Raw genomic sequence first — 22454 nt, forward strand, 5'->3', positions numbered from 1 at the left:
ACAGGTCTTCGGTAATGGAAACATTAGAAGTAGTTGAGGGTAAAAGAACTGTTTTTAAAGTCTAGTATTATTTCTTACTGGCCTTTCTCATATCTGTCATATTTTTGTGAGGTAATTTTATTTATTTATTTTTTTTTTGGTAATTTTATTTTTAAAGTATGATTTAGAAGTACCTGATCTTTTTTTTTTTTTTAAGATTTTATTATTTAAGTAATCTCTATACCAACATGGGGTTCAAACTTTACTACCCCGAGATCAAGAGATGCACGCTCTACCAACTGACCCAGCCAGGTGCACCTAGAAGTACATGATCATTTTTTTTAAGATTTTATTTATTTATGTAAGAGGGGGAGGGAAAGGGGCAGAGGCAGAAGCAGATTCTCCAGTGAGTAGGGAGCCCAATGCTAGGCTCAATCGCAGGCCCCTGGGAACATGACCTGAGCTGAAGCAGACTTAACCGACTGAGCCACCCAGGTGCCCCTGATCATTTTATTAAAATGTTTCAAGTAAAGGAATAGCGGATCCCAGTAATTCAGCTTTAGTTTCCCAGTTGTGTTCTTAAGTAGGCTCCATACTCAATGTGGGGCTTGAACTCACAACCCTGAGACCAAGATTCATGTGCTCTAGAGACTGAGCCATCCAGGTGCCCCTGTTTAGTTTCCCAATTTTTAAATTAGCTAATCTACCAAAAAATAAAATCCTTAATAAAGACCTAAATGCAAAAGGCAAAACCATAAATTTCTTAGAGAAAAACTATCTTCTTTCCGTGGTATAGGAAACTATTAGCCAATTTTACTACATTAAAATCAAGAAGTTATGATCAAAAGTAACAAAGACAGTAAAGGACAAACCATACAGTGGAAGAAGATATTTGTAATACACACAGGTAATTAGTATCCATACTCTAATCTTACAAGTCAACGAGGAAAAGGTAGAAAAATCAGTAAGAAAAATTAGCAAGAGATTTGAACAGGCACTTTAAAAAAGAAGCTATTCAAGAGGCCAATAAGCAAAGGTGCTTGGTCTCATTAGTCATCAGGACAATGCAAGTAAAAAGGAGATACTGCTATATAACCATCAGGTTGGCAAAAAATCAACAAATCTAATTCTAACTGAAGTTGTAAAGCAATAAGGACTATCAAACACCGCTGGAGGGAGTGTAGCCTAGCACAATTTTGAAAAACAGTTTAGCATGATCCAGTAATCAAGTATGACATCCCAAGGAAATGTACATTTAAGTGCACCAGGATTTACATATAAGGAAGGATTACAGCAGCATTGCTTCTAATAGCCCAAAACTGCAAACAACTTCAAGTGTTTTCAACAGTAGAATAGATAAATTGTAACATAATCCTACAGCAATGAAAATGACTACAGCTACATACAACACGCAGAACCCCTACAAACATAACCTTGAGCAAAAAAAGCAGCAAAACTGCACAAAGAATAATTCTGTTTCTATAAAATTCAGAAACAGGCACTAAATTATATTTTTCAAGGAGGTATACTTATGTCATAAAACTATAAAGAAAAATGATTATCATAAAAGCCAGGATAGTAGTTACCTCTGGAGAACGGAAAGGAGGGACCCTCTGAAGTGCCAACCAAATCCACTTCCACCACTTACAGGGCCTCAGCAGGAGTACAAATAGAGGCCCTCATACCATATGTGTAAATATTTGAAAGACATGAAACAAGCTTATAAACTATTAAATAAAATATGTTCTATCCTCCTATCATGACAAATATACCTTTATCACTACCTGAAAAGCCAGATTCATGCAAAGAATTCTGGATTCCCTAGAGTTCCATGCTGAAATATGGTGGTCCAGGGAGAACTGGCCACTGGCCCACCACCCATTGCCCTCTTCTCCAATCCGACACTGCCAAGAACCTCACACAAGCATGCAGTCACTTCCACTCATAAGTCCAAACTCCATTCCACACCCTACTCTCCACAAATAGCCACACTTAAGCCATCCCTTATATACACCAGCAGCCCTGTCCACCCTTAGAAGGACAGACTCCAGGAAAAGGACTCACAGAGGCTCTGGAAACAAGCTCAGGGCCACGTGAACAAGAAATTCTGAGATAATAGGTATAGTATAGCATGGAAAGGTTCAGGTTCTAAGTAGACATGTGCCAGGCCCCAGAGACTCTGCCCCACGGAAAAGGGCCAAAGCAGGGCCCGTTAAAGCACAAGGCCAGGGCAGGAAACCCTCCAGCAGTAACAGTATTTTCTTAGACCCAGACAACAATATATTCCTTAGCCTGGATAGCAGTAACATGGGCACTCACTTGATAATTGTTAAACTACACATATGAGCTCCATGTACTTTTTTTCCTCACAAATAAGGGATAGACATCATGTGCCTGCTGATATTATACACAATATCACAGAGACCTCTGCCAAAAATCCATAACCCAAATCTAATCATGAGGATATAATTCGATCCAAATCTAGAGACCTTCTACAAGAAAAGAGACCTAAATTCTTTAAAAATGTGTCGTCATAAAAGGTAGAGAAAGGCTGTGAAACTATTCCTTACTGAAAAAAAACATTAAATGGACCACATGATGCTGAGTTGGATTCTGGATCAGAAAGGAAAATGCGATAAAGGATACTATGGGAAAACTGATTAAACATGGACAACTGACATTTAATTACATGAACATTAAATTCTCTTATTTCAATGGTAAGAAAATTCTTAGGAGATATATTCTGAAGTATTTAGTGGTAAACGGTCAGTAGGTCTGCAACTTATTCTCAAATGGCTCAGCAAAAATAATATATACATATAGGGTGATAAAGCAAATATGGTAAATGGGTAACAATTGATGAATCTAAGGAAAGGGCATATGCACTTGACCATTCTTATAACTTTCAGATTCTCAATAAAGGTAGCTATTTTATGAGTATTACGGTCTGACAATGAAATAGAAAATATTGCATAGCCAATTAAGAGCATAACTACCAGTGGAATTCTGATTACCCCACAATACTAATCCAAGTAAATTCTCTCTCCCTAAACACCAAGTAATACACACAACTGCTTGTGTGTGTGGACCAAGAGTTGTTCTTTGGCATACCTCTGGCAAACGTATCACTCTCTTAGTTTCCAAAGAAAAGAACACTAGGTTATGGGGTTATTTTTTTCTCATTAACCAAGAAGGAATTTAGGTTGAGAATATACTCAGCCTATGCAAGATACTCTAACCTTATCTAAGATCCTGTTGTCCAGTAATACAGATCCAAATTAGTCCAAAAGCTAAAGACAAAGGAGGTGTTTCCTTCAACTAATTTCCAACTTTTTTTTTTAACCAGCAGACTGTAAATTTACTACATTAAGTCCATTTCAAACATCTCCTTCCAGTTGAGTGGCAGAGAGTTCCCTTTATATTATTTTGCAACTTAATTCTAAGCCTTCCTCATTAGCAAGGTGACAATATTTCATGCCAAACAGTTGACTTCCAGGCATCTGTGAAAGATACAAACCAAAACTCAATGATTACAATGAATAAAGCCATACCTCAAGCCTATTATAGCAGTGACTTAATTTAAAATATTCACTGTGCTTATTCTCCATTCCTTAGGATGATGTGAAATAAAAGGGAAAACCTATTAAATATATTTAAAGATAAATCACAATTTAGAATATTCACATATCCCACATGTATATTTATCTCCACCTGACCTTAGCCAAAGGCCAAGAAACAATGTTGTGCAAAGCTTTCTCATACAATAAACACATAACATAATCAAACATGCAAATACCTGAAAGAGTGCCACCCGTCCTAGGATAGGCCACTTCAACATACACTTCAAAGGTGGTCTCTGGGTTCTGCCTACAAAAGAACAGATTGTGATTACTGACAAGGATTGAAGGTGTACGGTATAGAACATGTGGGCTATGGTATAACGCCAACCTTACTTAAAACCAATAGCTATGTAGCATTGGCCAAGTTACTCAACTTCTCTGAGCCATGCTTTTCTGATCTATTAAATGAAAATGCCTGGGGCACCTGGGTGGCCCAGCTGGTTAAGCATCTGCCTTCAGCTCAGGTCATGATCTCACATGGGTCCTGGGATTGAGCCCCGAGTCAAGTCCGGCTCCCTGCTCAGTAGGAAGTCTGCTTCTCCCTCTCCCCCAGCCAATTCCCCCACCCCACTTGTACACACTCTCTCCTCTCTCTCAAATAAAGCGAGGGAAGGGAGGGAAGGGAGGGAAGGGAGAAAAGAAAAGAAAAGAAAAGAAAAGAAAAGAAAAGAAAAGAAAAGAAAAGAAAAGAAAAGAAAAGAAAAGAAAAGAAAAGAAAAGAAAAGAAAAGAAAAGAAAAGAAAAGAAAAGAAAAGAAAAGAAAAGAAAAGAAAACATCTAACCAGAAGATTTATAATGAAACCTAAAGAAAACACACAATAACTGTCTGGGTACAATGCCTAACAAATAAGCAGCTAGCTATTATTATGATTTCACAGGTGTCATATTTTGAATTTACACAGCTGTATCTCCAAAGCCCAGAGGTAAATTCTTTCCCCCCTGCCCCCCAGAGGTAGATTCTGAAGAAACTCAAACCTAGGCAATACTAGCACAAAGTAGATTCTCCCGCATATTCTGGGATAAAACACATATGATGCAGTTAACTTGCTTATTTATAGGTTTTATTTTTTTAAAAGATTTTAATTATTCATAGAGACACAGAGAGAGAGAGAGAGAGAGGCAGAGACACAGGCAGAGGAAGAAGCAGGCTCCATGCAGGGAGCCCGATGTGGGACTCGAACCCAGGTTTCTGGGATCACGCCCTGGACTGAAGGCGGCGCTAAACCACGGAGCCACCTGGGCTGCCCTATTTACAGGTTTTAAAGACTGAAACAAAAGGGGCACCTGGGTGGCTCAATGGTTGAGTGTCTGCCTTTGGTTCAGGTTGTAATCCCAGGGTTCTAGGATCTAGTCCCACATCAGGCTCCCCATAGGGAGCCTGCTTCTCCCTCTGCCTATGTCTCTGCCTCTCTCTCTGTGTCTCTCATGAATAAGTAAATAAAATCTTTAAAAAAATAAAGACTGAAACAAGAGAAACAGTATTCTAAATCACTACACTATTATGAAGACAGGATGCTAATCTAAATATAAGATACTGTTTCCACAGAGGGGACTTCACCTGTACTGGCACTGGCAAGTTACACAAGGTTTCATTATTATATCCTTCTACCTCTTTATGTCATAAATATTTCATAATAAGTCTGAAGAAGATCACAGCACTAACAGAACATTAACAGTTGTTAATTCTGAATGATGAGAACATCAGGTTATATATATATATATTTTTTTTAAAGATGTTATTTATTTATTAATGAGACACACAGACACAGGGAGAAGAAGCAGGCTCCATGCAGCAGGAAGCCTGACATGGGATTCGATCCTGGATCTCTAGGATCAGGCCCTGGGTGGAACGTGGCGCTAAACCACTGAGCCACCGGGGCTGCCCAACATCAGGTTTTATTATCTTTGAGTTTTCTCTTTGATTCTAAAACTACAATAAAAAGATACTTCCAAATTGAAAGTCATTTAGAAGAAAATGTTATATTTTCAAATGTCTATAACTGAATTCTATTTTAAACGTGACAACAAGGCTCAGAAACTTCGAGACACCTAATCAGATCTGTTAATTTCAAAGAAATAAATACCTTGAATTTGCCCAGTAGATTCCATTTCTTAAAATAACTCTCATTCATCTCATTTCAACCTCATTATATAATCCTATGAAGACACGTAGATCAGTTATTATCATTCTCACCACCCAGGTGAGGAACCTGAGGCAGAGATTCTATGTGACTTGTTGATGGTCCCAGACCTAGTTACAAACACACCCAGAGCTCAAATTCTGTGCTTCATTGATTCTAAGATGAACTTCCCCACCCCACCGCCCCCCACCCCCGCATCTCTTAAAATCTATTGTATCTTACAATGCTAAATGGCAGCACTTTTTTTCTTTCTTAGTAATGCATATAATGGTGCATATTACAAATAATGGCACCTTAGATTCAATAAAATATGTTAATATTCCCTCTACTTCCTTAGTAGAAAAATGTGTGTTTTGTCAATCAGGAATCTATTTCTCTCTCTTGTGAAGGATCATCATTCCTTCACTGAAGAGAAACTTAAGCTTTTGTTTTTTTTAATAAGTACCTACAGTGAAAAGAGTTGGCTGCTCTAAAGTTCAAGGTATTTAAATATACCTGTCAAATATAATTTTAAAATCAGACAGTAAAAGAAGAGTATTTTACTTAAAAACCTAAATAAGGGCAGCCCGGGTGGCTCAACGGTTTAGCGCTGCCTTCCACCCAGGGCGTAATCCTGGGGACCTGGGATCGAGTCCTGCATTGGGCTCCCTGCATGGAGCCTGATTCTGTCTCTGCCTCTCTCTCTCTCTCTCTCTGCGTCTCTTGTGAATAAATGAATAAAATCTTAAAAAAAAAAAAAAAACTAAATAAAACAAACTAAAGTTTTAAGAGAGACTTAAAATTTTTTGTGTGTTTTCCCTTGCAGGAGGATATAAAAAGGCCTACCAGGTCAGCATCCTTTGGCCACCAAACATTGTGGAGAATGTCCTATGGAAACATTCCTTTCATTCAAATGATCTCAAAGTAGAGTGTTTGATGAAAGAAAGGAATGCACTAAAGTTGTCTAAAAAGGATCAGGAAGATTCCTTCTAAAATCTAAACAAAGCCTTCTTGCGGTGCCTGGGTGGCAGAGTCAGTTGAGCATCCCACTCCTGGTTTCAGCTCAGGTCATGATCTCAGGGTCATGGGACTGAGACCCATGTTGGGCTCTGAGCTGAGCGTGGAGTCTCCTTAGACTTCTCTCTTTGTCTCTACTCCCTCTCCTGCACTCACTCTCTGTAAAATAAATAAATCTTTAAAAGAAAAAAAAATGTAAATAAACATATCTTTTTTAAGTCTACTTTGCAATTGGCTGAATTTTATCTCAAAATTTCATTGGAAAATTGAAATAACAAACATGCACATATGAAGAAATTACATAACAAAGTTTTAAACACTGGAGCTCTGATATATTAACCTGTGCCATCAGGTTAAGGCATTTTGTACAGACCTGCTATCTCTCTAGGTGTACACTGGCCTAACATTGTCTATACTCGTGGTCTCTGCTGCTTCTCCCTTCCTCTAATACACTTCAACAGGCTTCTGAACCTATCACAGCACTGAAACCACAACCACATTGCTAAAATGTGCTAAAATGGCCGATTGTCAGGGCTTATCTTAATGTCTCAGCAGCATTTGACACAGTTGATACTTTTTCCTTCCTTGAAACACTTTTGTCTCTTGCCTTCCAGGATATCACTCTTTATTGGTGTCTTCCTACCTCATTGACTGTTCCTTTGTTAATTCCTTCTCTCCTACCCTCAAATTTAGTCCTGGACCTCTCCCTGTCTCCACTCATTACTTAGATGATCTCATTCAGCCTTGTGGCTTTAATTACCATGCAAATACTGACAAGCCCCAAAATCATGTCTCCAATCTGACTTCTTCCCCAATTCCAGATTTCCTTATCCAATTGTCTACTCAACATCCCCACCTGGATGTTCAAGAAGCATTTCTCATTAAACAAATGGTGCTTTTCTCTCTCAAACCTGCGTAGCTTGCATTCTAGTAATTATTCAACCAAAAAATACTTGGTGTCATCTTTGACTCCTCTTTTATATGCCACAATTATTTACATGTCACAATCAGCAAATTCTGTTGATTTGATCATCAAAATATATCCAGAATTTGAATGCTTCTCACCATCCCCAATCACAGTATCTTTGCCAGATCACCATCTCACCTCCAAGATTGCAATACTTTTCTGATCTTGCTGCTTCCTCTCTTCCCCTCTTTCGGTCAGATTTCAATTTAGTGGCCAGTAATCCTTTTACTATAAAGATCAGTTTAGGTCAGTCCTTGGCTTAAAACCTCCCCAAAGTGTCCCATATCACTCAAAGTCAAAATCTGAGTTCTGGAAATGAATGATGGGGATGGCTGCACAACAGTACGCATACATCTTTAACACCACTAAACTGTACAAAAATGGTTAAGACGGTAAATTTCACATGTATTCTACAACTGAAAAAAAAAAAGCTGGAAGGGGGAAGAAAGTCCTTACAAGGTCTACATGATCTGGTCTCTCCCTCTCTCTCATATCTTTTTCCCCTTGCTTACTGCACTCCAGGCACACTGTCCTTCCTTCAGCAGCTCAAACTCACCAAACTCATTCCTATCTAACAGCCCTTTGCATCAATCTTCATGTAGGTGGCCCTCTTTCTGTCATTCAAAACTCACCTTCAAGTTTAACTCCTCAGAAAGGCCTTCCCCAATACACTCTCTACCATCTAACTTTAATTATCCTTAGCATACCTATTACAAGCTTGGTCACTGTCAGTCTCCCTCTCTGAATGTAAACTGCAAGAGAAGGATTTCGTTGATCACATCCCACTAATGTTTCCCAGGAACCTAAACAGTCGGGCATATAGCCAGAATCAAATACTGAGTAGAAGGAATAAAGGAAGACAGACCAGTCTTTCCTAGGGTCTGAAAGATTTCAGTAAATGACAGTATTATACACTTCCATGATTCTCAAACTTTAGCATGTGAAGAGAGAGATTTCCAGCCCCACTCCAGAGTTTTGGGGGTGGTGGAGGACCCCAGAATTAGCATTTCTAACAAGTACCCAAATATTTGTTTACTAACAACTAATACTGATGCTGCTGGACTAGTGATCCCACTTTAAGAACAAACCGCTGGTCAAGTTAAATGAATAATTCAGTACATACAACATAAAATAAACTTAAGGTATACCTCAATTATCCATCATTTCAACAGTGCTTTTGAAAAAAAAAAAAAACAGATTTCAAAGAAAAACATTTGTAGAAGCACTGAAGCTTGCTTCTCTTCTATTGCTATCCATAGTTACTGCTTCATTCTAATGAGAAATAATAAAACTACCTAAATTTTTCACTCAGTTCAAATAGCTGCCAGAGCTCTATTACATGGAGCCAAAGATTATGAGTTTCTTTTAAAAGAAAGAAAAAGAAAGAAAGAAAGAAAGAAAGAAAGAAAGAAAGAAAGAAAGAAAGAAAGAAGCTTACTAAAACACTAAGAACAAATTGGACTATAATTATAAGTTAGAGTCATGCTTATCCATGATCACTTATATGTTGCCTTATGGAAGAAGTGGTGACTAATGTTGTGACAAGTTATATAACATACCAACAAATATACATAAGTTATTTTAAGGGCCAGTGAAGCCAATGCAGATGGAAGCATTTTCTATTTCTCTGCAAATCAAAAAACAAATTTAAAAGTGTCTCTTCTAAATGCAAATGGCCAAGAGACTCTTAATATTTTCATTAAGCCTATAAACAACTAAGCCTAACAATTCCCAGAGAGTCTCTGAGACTACTTTGAGACTGCTTATTTCCTCCATTACTCCTCAAGATGCTCAATATTTTTAACTACTTGGCTAAAGGAACCGAAAAACCTATTTCTGTCCTATTAACACTCACTGCTAATTCAGTAGACGTAATGATGCTGAGAAGACCATATTCAGAGCCAATTTTCCAATATGGACCCAAGTTTTCCCAGAACACTTCATGATATAGCTTAACGTATTACCATGGAAATGTCCTGGTTCTCCCATGATATCCCACTATTAATTGCCTTACATTCCTATACTTCAGTGATCTGGAACTCTGCCCACCTGCCAAGCAACTTATTTTTTTGCCACCTACCCTTACCTCCTGCAGACTTATATCCTAACATCCAGCTGTACAGACTACTTGTAGCCCTCTGAACAAACCACGCTCTGGTTCTCTAGTAACGTCATTACTATACTAACTTCCACTACTGACTGTTTCTATGTACTAGGCATGTGCTAAGTACTTCACAAGCATTATCTCAATCGATCTTCAACTACCCTATATGTGTTTTTACCCCATTTAAAGAGAAGAACACTGGAAGTCAGGATAAACTAGCCAAAGTCAAAGCAAAGTAGAAGCTGAATCAACGTGGATCATCCAAAGCTCTAACCACTTTACCATTTGACATTATTCAGATGCTCTTCTGCAAGAAAGTCTTTCCAGTCTTTTGCACTTGACAAATTCACTCACCAAGCCTCAGCTCAGGCACTTCTTCTTTTCTGGGAAGCCTTTCTCAATCCCCCATGCCCACAGCCCAGACAGGATTAAGTGCCCCTCCTCCACATTCCCAGGGCACCCTGTGTTTCCCCCACTCTCCTTCCCCCTTTCTAGCAGTTCTTACAACATTCAACCCTGAAGCAATTAGAATTATGTGAGGGACTTTTAAAAAGCCCTAAAGCCCAGGCCACACCCCAGAACAATTAAATCAGAATCTCCAGGCACCAGTATTTGTTTAAAGCTCCCCCAACTTATTCCAATGTGCAGCCAGTGGAGAACTGCCAATGTACCTCCGATTAAATATCCACCTTCCCCTCTAGACTGGCAGCTCCTTGAGGGCACCAACTGTCCTCTCATCACCCCGGTCCGACACCTGACATAATAAGTGTCTGATGAATGAGTCTTCCCCCAACACCTAACATGTGGTTTCCGGCTCCCAATAAGGGCTTCTCTCTCTCCGACAGGAGGTAATTTATTGAATACACACTGCTTACACATGATGTTACTCTTTAGAGATATTTTCCTTTGGAGTCAAAGGTATCAATAAGTCACACCTGCTGACAACAGCCTTGGCTCTTAAATACAGAAAAATGACACACAAACAGCTAAAATGTGTGTGAAAGAAGGGGAGTCTGTTCAGTTCTTGCAGGAGAATGAAGCCTGAAAGTAAGCCATGAGAGCATTTCTATTCAATACCACTCTTCTGAACACAATTCTCAGTGATTCACTGGAAGGGCCATGCTCAGTGCTCAGGGCCATGTTCTCAAAATGATTAAGTACACTCGGCCTGAAGTCATGAAACAGACAAAGGCTTTGACAATATTCAGGCAGCAGGAAAACTTAATGGGTTTTTTTGTTGTTGTTTTAGAGTATCATGCTATTGATCACTCTGCTGGATCATCAGCTTTCAATTAGGACTACTTTTCTTCAATTACAACATATTATGAGATTAGGAGAAAAATATAACACTAACTCCTCACAAAATGAATCTTTGCTGCATATGGTAACCATGCTATAGTGCTAGGCCATCAACCCTTTTAAGTGTTATTTAGAGCTACAAATTTGAAATACACAGTGTTAGGACCCCTTACTCATTTCACAGCCATCAAATCTTCAAACCAGCTAATATCTATCAAGCAAAACAGCAACCTATTCTCTATAGACTAATGATCTGACTTCACCACACTGTTTCTTTAGTTACAAATTTACATGCTAAGGGAGCTGAGGTCTATTTCAAAACTCATACCAGTTCAACTGTCTTAAAGCTGACAACATGGTCAAGACAAACTGCATACACTTTGTAACATGCTAGCAAACACCATCTACTAAACATTTATTTCTTTAAGCCAGACAAACAAGCAAAAGGGTAGTGTTAATATTTCCAACAAGTCTCCATTTGTTTCAGTGAACTCTGAAATTAAAGCCGTTTTTCCAGGCTGAAAATGCTGTATCAAAGGGTGCTTTCTAACCCATAACAAGTTAACACCTCCATAGAAGAATGCAGTCATTGTTGAGACTTGTTAGAAAGTGATTAACTTAGTTGTGTAATTACACAAACAAGTCGTTTCAAGATTTTACACTTAACTTTCCATTTCTAATAATGCTCTCAGGATCAGATTAATAAAGATACACAGATCCTGTCATGCAAGGAGTTGCAAAGTTTCACCTTTCCATATATGTCTATGTAAAGATTCTCATGCCACCCCGCACAAAGCAAGCTAATGGAAGAAATTTAGCTGCATTCCAAGAAAAACAGTTCTTGCACACCCCTCAGTGATGTGCAATACTCTATAGTTGTTGTGTTTTTTTTTTTTTTAAGGTTTTATTTATTTATTCACGAGAGACAGAGAGAGAGGCAGAGACACAGGCAGAGGGAGAAGCAGGCTCCATGCAGGGAGCCCGACGCAGGACTCAATCCTGGGTCTCCAGGATCACGCCCTGGCTGAAGGTGGCGCTAAATCGCTGAGCCACCCAGGCTGCCCTCTATACAGTTTTTTTAAGATGTATTTATTTATTTGAGAGAGAGAGGGAGAACATGTGCATTGGAGAGCAGGCGGAGGGGCACTGGGACAGGGAGAGAGAATCTCAAGCAGATTCCCTGCTGCGTGCAGGGCCTGACACAGAGCTTGATCATACAGCCCTGAGATCATGACCTGAGCAAAATTAAGGGTCAAACACCTAATGAACTAGGCTGCCCAGAGACCCCAATACTCCATACTGTTTTAAGAAATTATCCACCATGCTGAGCTGCCATGTAAAATATACTCTTCAATTAGATTAATAACATTTGCAAAAATCACATTACTGTTAAACATTTTTGTCCTTAAAAAAATTATTCTTAAAAATGATAAACATTAATGTCCTTAAAAAATATTTAAAACCCTTTCCTTCCCAACTTTTCCTCTGCTCTTTCTGAACAATTAAGTCCTAAAGTTATTACATGGGCAAAGCAACATAGATGTCCATCTGGGCAATGGCCCAGTGTGGGGTGTCAGCCTGAGCATGGTCAGGAAAATATCCCTCAGGGTCCCTGACGAGAGATGTCAGAACATGAGCAACGTAGGAGGACATCCATGCTAAGGGATGGCCTGGCAATACAATACCAAATCCAAGTGGATAAAGAAGGCATTCACTCAGGGAGAGCAGCCTGGCATGCAAAGCCAGAACTTGAGTGAGAAATGTGTGCATACACACGGGACGGCCAGGCTCAGATACTGAAACATAAGTGAAGAGAGGAGAATGCCCCACAGAGCCCTAGAGGGTGAGGAGCATGTCCAAGCACAATGGCACCCTAGAGTAGGATGTGGAAGCCTGGGTAGATATGAAGAGGTTGGCCATATGGGGTTGGGGGCAGCTTGCTCAGCATGATGGGGAGTCAGAGTCCAAGCAAGGTACCCACAGGGCAGTGGGGAGGGCAGGGGCATGTCAAACCACCAGAGTAGATACTGTGACCCTAGGAAAGCAAGGTGAAGAAGGAGAACATCCACATGAGGTAGGGGTGAAGGGATACTGTGTCTAATTGGAGCCCAAGACCAGTAAGGAGGGCCTGCTTTCTCACTAAGGAGGTTACAAAGAAAATAGAATGAATTCTATAGAGCTGAATTTGAATTGGAGGTATTGGTGTGAACTCAAGGTTTTCAATAAATATATAGATAAGGAAATAAAATGTAAATGTAACCTGACTTTTATTTTATTTTTATTTTTTTAATTATTTTTTTTAATTTTATTTATTTATGATAGTCACACACAGAGAGAGAGAGAGAGAGAGGCAGAGACATAGGCAGAGGGAGAAGCAGGCTCCATGAACCGGGAGCCCGACATGGGATTCGATCCCGGGTCTCCAGGATCACGCTCCGGGCCAAAGGCAGGGGCTAAACCGCTGCGCCACCCAGGGATCCCTAACCTGACTTTTAAACATACACATATTTCCTGGCTGTGTGTACTGGTAGGGCCTACCAGCAACAACACACCAATAACAATGAGTATACCTAGTACTCAGACATTGGGTTCTAAATACAATTCTTCTCTAACAAGAACCAGAGCTCCCTGGGGAAATAGCTGATTCCAGGGCTGGGGCAGAGAAAGTACAAAATGAGTTGGAACATCTTATTGTGTTAGAAAGCAAAGAAATGCTCAAAGAATGATTGGAATCGTCAAAAGACCAGCTTGAAAAAGCTCCCACTGGTCAGATCTGGGGTAATTTGAGCATCAAATTCAATAATGACATTAACAGATTATTAACCCATCAAATGAAACAGGAATCCATGAGTCCACATTGATATAAACAAGAGAATTGAAAATTGAACGAGAAATTGGCCATTTATAAAGTTTCAAAGTACCTTCCCACAAAATACCAATTGCAAGAGGGAAAAGAGTAACTTTTTTAGTATAGAAATTTAGCAAAAACTACCTTAACTCATTAAAGTAATTAACATAAGTTATGAGACAAACTGCTAGAATGCAATGAGAAAGTAGCATCATTTCCATGATATTCCTGTTGAAGGTGCTTCACCAGTATCTAATCTTAAGAAACATCAGACAATTTCAAATTGAAGGATCTTCTAAAATATATATCTGGCCTCTAATCTTTAAATGTCAGGTCAGGGATGTCTCGGTGGCTCATTCGGTTAAGCCATCTGCCTTCAGCTCAGAAGCTGAAGTGATCATGATCCTGGAGTCCTGGAATCAAGCCCTGCGTCAGGCTCCCTGCTTAACGGGGAGCTTGCTTCTCCCTCTGCCAACCTCCCTGCTTGTGCTCTCTAATAAATAGTCATAAATAAATAGATAAATAAATAAATAAATGCACCTAAGTGGCTCAGTTGGTTAAGCATCTGCCTTTAGCTCAGGTCATGATCCTAGAGTTCTAGGATCAAGCCCCACATCAGGCTCCCTACTCAGCAAGAAGTCTGCTTCACCCTCTCCTCCTGTCCCTCTCCCTTCCCCCTGCTCCTTCTGGCTCTCACTCACTCTCTTAAAAATCTTTTAAAATAATGAATGAATGAATGAATGAATGAATGGATGGATGGATGGATGGATGTCAGGTCATAGAAATCAAGGGAAGACTAAAGAGCTCTTCCAGACTGAAGGAAACCAAAGACACATGATAACTGTATGATTCCAAACTGGATCTTTTCGCTATAATTAAAAAAAAAAAAAAAAAGTTACTGGGACCACTGAAACTTGGATGAGGTCAAAGAATTAAATGTAGTAATGCATCAATGTTAATTTCCTGTACCTCTCTGCAACATTTTGGTTGTTTAAAAACAAAAGTTTTAAAAACCAAGTCAAGGTAGAAAAATACAATTCACAGTGCATTGGATAAAATAAGGTATTACTAATGGTATTATCTTAGTAATTTGGGAATAATTAGCCCTAGGTTGAGAAATGCTTCAGTGCCACCTAACAAATCTTAAAATCAAGATCTAGATGATCAAATTCTTCACACTCAATATATGAAACAATGGTTTTAAAGAGAACAGGCAGCAAAGAACAGCAATCTCTTAAGAGATGGAAAAGAAATGAGATGAGCCTTCGATTGCCTCAGACCATTGCCATTAGTCCAAGAATATTCATAAGAGAATACAAAAATACCCCACACCCAACCAAATTAAATACACATTATCTGGCCGTCAATAAAAGGATTACCAGGCATGCAAAGAATCAGGAAAATATGACCCATAACAATAAGAAAAATCAATTGAAGCCAACCTAGAACTGACACAGATGTTAGAATTGGAAAACAGGACATTCAAACAGTTGTTCTTTTTTTTTTTTTTTTTTTTTTAAGATTTTATTTATTTATTCATGAGAGACAGAGAGAGAGAGAGAGGCAGAGACACAGGCAGAGGGAGAATCAGGCTCCATGCAGGGAGCACGACGTGGGACTCGATCCCAGGTCTCCAGGATCACGCCCTGGGCTGACTGCGGCGCTAAACCTCTGAGCCACCGGGGCTGCCCTCAAACAGTTGTTCTAACAGTATTCCAAGTGTTCACAAAACTAAGAGACATAAGAGATTCAAAAAAGACCCAAATGAATTTTCAGAGATTAAAAAACAATGAAAAGTACAAATGGGATCAACTGCAGAGTACACACTGAAGAAAAGATTAGTGAACTTGAAGATATTGTTTCAGAAATTATCCAAGACGGAACATACAAAGAGAAAAAACTCAGATCCAAAGTATCAGTGGACCTATGGAAGAACGAATTCTAATATATCAGTGTTCAGAATCCTCAAAGAGGGGAGAATGTAGAAAAACCAAATAATGATTAAAACTTTCTAAATTTAATGAGAACAATAAATGCACAAGTCCAGAAATCTCAACAAACTTCAAGCCAAAGAAACAGGAAGAAATCTAGGGCATCATAATCAAATTGCTCAAAATCAGTAATAAAATCTTAAAAGCAGAACAAAAAACACATGTTACATTCATAGGAACAAAGATTAAAATGGCAGATTTCCTGTCAGAAACAAGGCAAATGAGTGAACAAACAGTAGAGCAGCATCTTTTATGTACTAAAAGAAACTGACAACCTCGAATTCTATTCCTAGAGAATATTTCAAAAGTGAAGACAAAATAAAGATTTTTTTCAGACATTACAAATGCTGAAAGAATTCATCAGCAGCAGACCTGCACTACAAGAAATTTTAGAAGTCTTTCAGGCAGAAAAGAAATGATGCCAGATGGAAATATGGACCTATACCAAGAAATAAAGAGCATCAGAAATGGTAACTACATGAACTAAGTAAAAGTGAGTCAAATGATCATCTCAATAGATGCAGATGGTTTCACTGGAGAATTCTACTAAACATTTAAAGAATTAATACCTATTCTACCTTTTGTCTTGTTGCATCCTAGAGTGGAAGATGGGTCACCAGCAATACTACTGGAGCCACCTAAGAAAATTTGGCCAGGATTCTTGTTCTTGCCACATCTGCTCAAACCCACATAGTCTGATCCAGAAATACAGTCCCAATATGTGCTGCCAATGTTTCCATCAGTATGAGAGAGGTATAGGCTTCATTAAGTTGGATTAAGTGAGCTTCCTTGAATGGTTCATCCGAGACATCTACCTACTGCAGATACCCAAGATACCTACCCTAATGCTAACTAATTTTACATAAAATAAAAACTCTTCAGGGCACCTGGTGGCTCAGTGGTTTAGCATCTGCCTTCAGCTCAGGTTGTGATCCCAGGGTCCTGGGGTCGAGCCCTGCAATCAGGCTTCCTACAGGGAGCCTGCTTCTCCCTCTGCCTATGTCTCTGCCTCTCTGTTCTCTCATGAATAAATAATCTTTTTAAAAATAAATAAAAAATAAAAATACTTCAATTAAAAAAAAAAGAATATCAATTCTACACAATATCTTCCAGAAAACAGAAGATAAAACACTTCAACTCATTTTACAAGGTCAGAAATGCTCTAATACCAAAACCAAAGACAGTACCAAAAATATAAATTCTACACACACACAAACTATAGAACAATATCCTTTTAACCACAAAGATCCTTACCAAAATATTAGTAAATGGAATTCAACAAGATATACCATGACCAAGTGGAGTTTATTCTAGGAACACAAGGCTAAATACTGAAAATCAGTTAATAGTCTTACCATCTTAATAGGCTAAAGAAGAAAAATCACAATTATACTATCAATTGATGCAGAAAAAGCATTTCATAAAACTCAACACACATTCATGATAAAAATTCAACAAAACTAGGGATAGAGAGGGCTCTTTCTCAAGCTAATAAAGGATCTCCATGGAAAAACTTATGGTTTATATCATACTTAATGGTGAAAGACCAAATACCTTCCCTCTAGGATTGCAAACAAAGCAAGAATGTCCACCCTCACCACTTCGCCATTACACTAAACAGCCCAGCCAAGGCAATACGGCAAGAAAGATAAAAGGCAAACTAACTGAAAATGAAGAAATCAATTTTTTTTCCTATTTGCACACAACATGACCATCTATGTAGAAAAGAACTTGGAATTGAAATTGAGATAATTTCATTCTCTCTTCTACCTACAATTCTTTCACTTTCATCTAAAATCCTTCTAGGACTTTCTCCATGTACTCCTTCTCTGATAAGTGTCCAAAACCGAAACCATAGATTTGGATAACAAAGGATAGGAGACTTCAAAGGGAAAACAAGGGGCACCTGGCTGGCTCAGTCAGAAAAGCATGTGACTCTTGGTCTCAGGGTTGTAAGTTCCAGCCCACATGGGATGTAGAGATTCCTAAAAATAATAAATTAAAAAAAAAAAAAAAAAAAAAAAAACAAAAACGTGGAGTGCATGGGTGGCTCAGTTGGGTAAGCATCTGCCTTCAGCTTGGATCATGATCCTAGCGTCCTGGGATCAAGCCCTGCATCAGGCTCCCTGCTCAGCAGGTAACCTACTTCTCCCTCTCCCTGCCACTCCCCCTGCTTGTGCTGTCAAATAAATAAAATCTTAAAAAAAAAAAAATACACACACAAACCATAATGTCAAAAATTGTTTGATTACATCAAAATTAAGAATTTCTGTTCAAAAAAGTAAATCTTTACTTAAAATGGAAATATTCTGTCCATTTACATGTGTTTGTGAGACCTATGGGAAAATACCCAGCATCATTCACTTTTAATAGCAACTCATGAAACACCAAAGTTCTATGGGAACATAGCTTGAAAACTGTTATAAATTCATCCATCACTAAGAAGCAAAATATAGGAATATTCCCTTAGAACATAAATGGACCAGGATTAAAAGTTGAGTCAGATTTTCTCTCCTAAGAATCCAGAATTGAGTCTCAGAGCTGGCATCAGTTATATGACCTGTTCTAGAACTTAGTCAGTGAACTATTTCAACAAACTCACCTGAGGAACCTTTTTATAAATACAGATTCCCAAGTCCCATAGGTTCTGGTTGAGAGGGTCCAGAGTGGGGCCCCCAAAATTTTTAAGCTCCTCAGGTGATTCTGGTGCATAGCCAGCCAGGTTTAGGACCCACTTAATTAACAGTGTTTAAAACTGAAAGAAAGGGGCAGCCCCAGTGGCACAGCAGTTTAGCGCCGCCTGCAGCCCGGGGTGTGATCCTGGAGCCCCAGGATCGAGTCCCACCCACGTCGCTTCTCCGGCTGCCTGTGTCTCTGCCTTCTCTGTGTCTCTCATGAATAAATAAATAAAATCTTAAAAAAAAAAAAAAAAAAAAAACTGAAAGAAGGGATGCCTGGGTGGCTCAGAGGTTGAGTGTCTGCCTTTGGCTCAGGGTGTGATCTGGGAGTCCCAGGATCAAGTCCCACATCAGGTGCCTGCAGGGAACCTGCTTCTCCCTCTGCCTATGTCTCTGCCTCTGTGTGTCTCTCATGAATAAATTAATAAATAAATCTTTTGAAAAATAAATAAAACTGAAAGAAGGAGAGAGACAGAAAATCCAATTCAAGAGTCTGCATGGTCCCTGACAGACTAAAAGGGCCTAAAGGCTGTGAGAGTGCTCTGAGGGCCTAATTACGGTACTTTATTAGCTCCTGACTGTTCTAGGAGTATGGAGGCTCTGTGTGACCAGTCATGGACACCAGTTCACATGTCTGCTGCTTCTTTAATATAAAGAGCATTAATAGGGCACCTGGGTGGCTCAGCTGGTTAAGCATCTGCCTTGGGCTCAGGTCATGATCCCAGGATCAAGCCCCATCAGGCTTCCTGCTCAGCAATAGGGGCCTGCTTTTCCCTCTGCCTGCCACACCCCCTGCTTGTGCTCTCTCTCTCAAATAAATAAAATCTTAAAAAAAAAAAAAAAAAGCATTAACACAGAGGAAAACAACTTTAATTTTCCTTATGATTTTCAGCTATGGTAGGTCTGCTTACTCACCCAGGTGACAATATCCATTTTTAATTTAGACCATCTTTATTTTTCAGAGTTTACCTATTCTCTAGATTTATGGATAGATGGTAATTAATCACACCATGAAAACTTATCAATACAAGGAAAGATATCTTGGAATACCTAATCAGCCCAAGTCCAGGCCCTTAGGTATGCTCTAAGAGCTCCAAGACCAACTAAAAACAACCCAGAGATTCACCAAGTAACCCTTTAGAGCAAAGTCAACATTAAAGCCAAGAATACATACTGTAAAACTGCAAAGAGGTATAAGAAGCAGGAGTCCTAGAATGGCAAAAAACTATCTTCTTGCCTTCTGACAATGAACTACCTATGAGGCTTTGAGCAAGAAATGAGAGGCAGGGGACGCCTGGGTGGCTCACTGGTTAAGTATCTGCCTTCAGTCCAGGGTGTGATCCTGGGGTCCCAGGACCGAGTCCCACATCAGCCTCCCTGCATAGAACCTGCTTCTCGCTCTGCCTGTCTCTGCCTCTCTATCTCTCTGTGTCTCTCGTGAATAAATAAATAAAATCTTAAAAAAAAAAAAAAAAAAAGAAAAGAAAAGAAATGAGAGCCAGGAGGTCTAAGCCACAGCACATGGGGACTGGCTGTAGCATAGCTTTAAAGGATCCTCTCCAGAATCCAATTTCCTCATCTATAAACAGGTCACTAGGAAAGATCTCTTCCAGTTCTGACATCTTATAGCTCTGGCATTCTAAATTAAAAAGATCTGTAAAATCTTTTTTCTTTTTTTTGAAAAATAAAGTTATATTTTAGTTAATATAAAAAGGCTCATGATTTTTATATCAAAATATTGATGTATTGATGTACGGGTGCCTGGTTGACTCAGTTGGTTGGGCCTCTGACTCGGTTTTGGCTCAGATTCTGATCTCATGGGTCATGCGATGGAGCCCGACATCAGCTCCTACTTAGGCAGAGAGTCTGCCTGAAAGATTCTCTTTCTCTGTCCCTCCCCCTACATGTACATGCTCTCTCTCAAATATGTAAATCTTTAAAAATATATATACATTGGGGCACCTGGGTGGCTCAGTCAGCTAAGCGTCTGCCTTCAGCTCAAGTCATGATCCCGGAGATCGAGTGGTCGGTCCATGGGTCCTAGGATCGAGTCCCATGTCATGCTCTTCCTGCTCAGCAGGGATTCTGCTTCTCCCTCTCCCCACCCCCTGCTCATGCTCTCTCTTGCTCTAATAAATAAAATCTTAAATATACATATATATATACACACATTGACTTACACTAATACAAACGCTATTTTCCCAACTTGCAAAAGTTCTTTGCCCTGAATATTAATTCAATGAATATTTAAGTGAAAGACATTCTTTTTTTTTTTAAGATTTATTTATTTGGAGGGATACAGAAGCAGGAGAGAAGCAGACTCCCAGTAGAGCAGGGAGGCTGATGCAGGACTCGAGCTCACAGCCGAGATCATGACCTGATCAGAAATCAAGAGTTAGCCACTGAACTGACTGAGCCACCCAGGCTTCCTAACATTCACTTTTCCAGGGCAGTGGTTTTCAGTGTAGGGCAGAGGTGTATCAGAGGCCTTACAGGAAGAGAAGGGAAGAGAAATGAAACAGACCCATCACAGAGAGCTACTTTTACTGGGTTTTTTTAAAAGATTTATTTATTTATTTGAGAGAGAGAGAAAGAGCCAGCACTCCCACTATGGAGGGGGAGGAGCAGAGAGAGAGAAGCAGACTCTGCCCAGTGGAGAGCTTGACTTATGAATCTGAGATCATGACTTGAGCTGAAACCCAAGAGTCAGGCATACAATCGACTGAGCCACCCAGACATCCCGACTATTACTGTTTTATGTCTAAATTTTAAATAAGGCTCCTCTGACACAAGGGTCCATACATTGTGGTTTTTGTTTTTTGTTTTTTTTTTTTAAAAAAAAGCTCTAGGGCACCCCAGGTGGCTCAGCAGTTAAGCGCCTGCCTTCAGTCCAGGATGTGATCCTGGAGACCCGGAATAGAGTCCCGAGTCGGGCTCCCTGCATGGAGCCTGCTTCTCCCTCTGCCTGTGTCTCTGCCTTTCTCTCTCTCTGTGTCGCTCATGAATAAATAAATAAAATCTTTAAAAAAAAAAAAAGGCTCAAAAAACATATATGCAAATAAAACAAATATATAAGATAGGTATATTTATCATAGAGTTTACCAGTGAAGTAACTAAGGTACAGACAGTTCAAGCACTCATTTGAGGTCACACATTTAGGAAATGAGGAGGCTGGGACCAGAAGCCAGCCACTTTGGCTCCAGAGTCCATGCTCCTAACTACTGTGCTAAACTCCACATGCCACAACACAATTTAGAAAATAAGGACAAAAATACAAAACAAATATCCAAGACTCCCCAATGCATTCAGAAATAAAGATGCTAATTAGCATGACAAACTAGGTTTGCAACTGAGCCTCAGCTATACCCTTCAGCTTCTGCCACCACCGGCTCCCAACCAACCCCCAACCAACCTGTACCACTCAAAGGGCCTCAATCACCTGAGCCTTGTATGTATATTTACCATTTATTGAGCAATTTCAGAAGGGCTGAGAACTGTGCTGAGCATTTTATATACCACACCTCATTATAACTACATGACAATCCTGTGAGGTAAGGGAGTGTTTGTGCATTTTGTAAAATAGTCTTGAAGAAATTAAATAGCTTGCTCCAAGGACAAATATCTAGTAAGTAGCAGTATATGAACTCAAACCCAGGTCTGTTGTGACTTCTGTTCTTGATTACAATTTCCTTCCTAAAATGTGCTGTATCACCAAACATCGTATTTGCACATCTACATCTATACTGTTGCGTCTACAACAGTGCTTGGCAAATAGTAGGCACTGGAGGTGTTTGCTGAATCAATGAATAAATAAATGAACAAATGCCCTGT

The 22454-nt window shown here is 39.4% G+C and overlaps 2 protein-coding genes across 18 annotated transcripts in view; one reads left to right on the plus strand and one right to left on the minus strand.

Moving 5' to 3' along the window:
• DENND1A (DENN domain containing 1A) overlaps nucleotides 1-22454 on the minus strand; it is a 508126-nt gene that overhangs the window by 460043 nt on the left and 25629 nt on the right. For 16 of the 17 annotated variants that reach the window (XM_072777866.1, XM_072777861.1, XM_072777848.1 and 13 more), the window contains exon 2: nucleotides 3776-3846. The exons of the other annotated variant lie outside the window; for it this stretch is intronic. Coding sequence is in view for 15 of the 16 variants with exons in the window: in XM_072777861.1 (XP_072633962.1) it covers nucleotides 3776-3846 (71 nt within the window). In the remaining variant the exon portion in view is untranslated. The remainder of the gene's footprint in view (nucleotides 1-3775; nucleotides 3847-22454) is intronic. 17 annotated transcript variants of the gene reach the window in all.
• Nucleotides 16554-16724, plus strand: LOC140607404 (small ribosomal subunit protein uS14-like). The gene has a single exon (XM_072782159.1). It carries the CDS (start codon nucleotides 16554-16556, stop codon nucleotides 16722-16724), a length of 171 nt encoding a protein of 56 aa, XP_072638260.1.

This window comes from Canis lupus, chromosome 16 (genome assembly GCF_048164855.1).
Source record: "Canis lupus baileyi chromosome 16, mCanLup2.hap1, whole genome shotgun sequence".
NCBI lineage: Eukaryota > Metazoa > Chordata > Mammalia > Carnivora > Canidae > Canis > Canis lupus.

Excerpts from the sequence above, each read along its gene's own strand:
- LOC140607404 (XM_072782159.1), top strand. The coding sequence starts at position 16,554 with ATGGGTCACCAGCAATACTACTGGAGCCACCTAAGAAAATTTGGCCAG.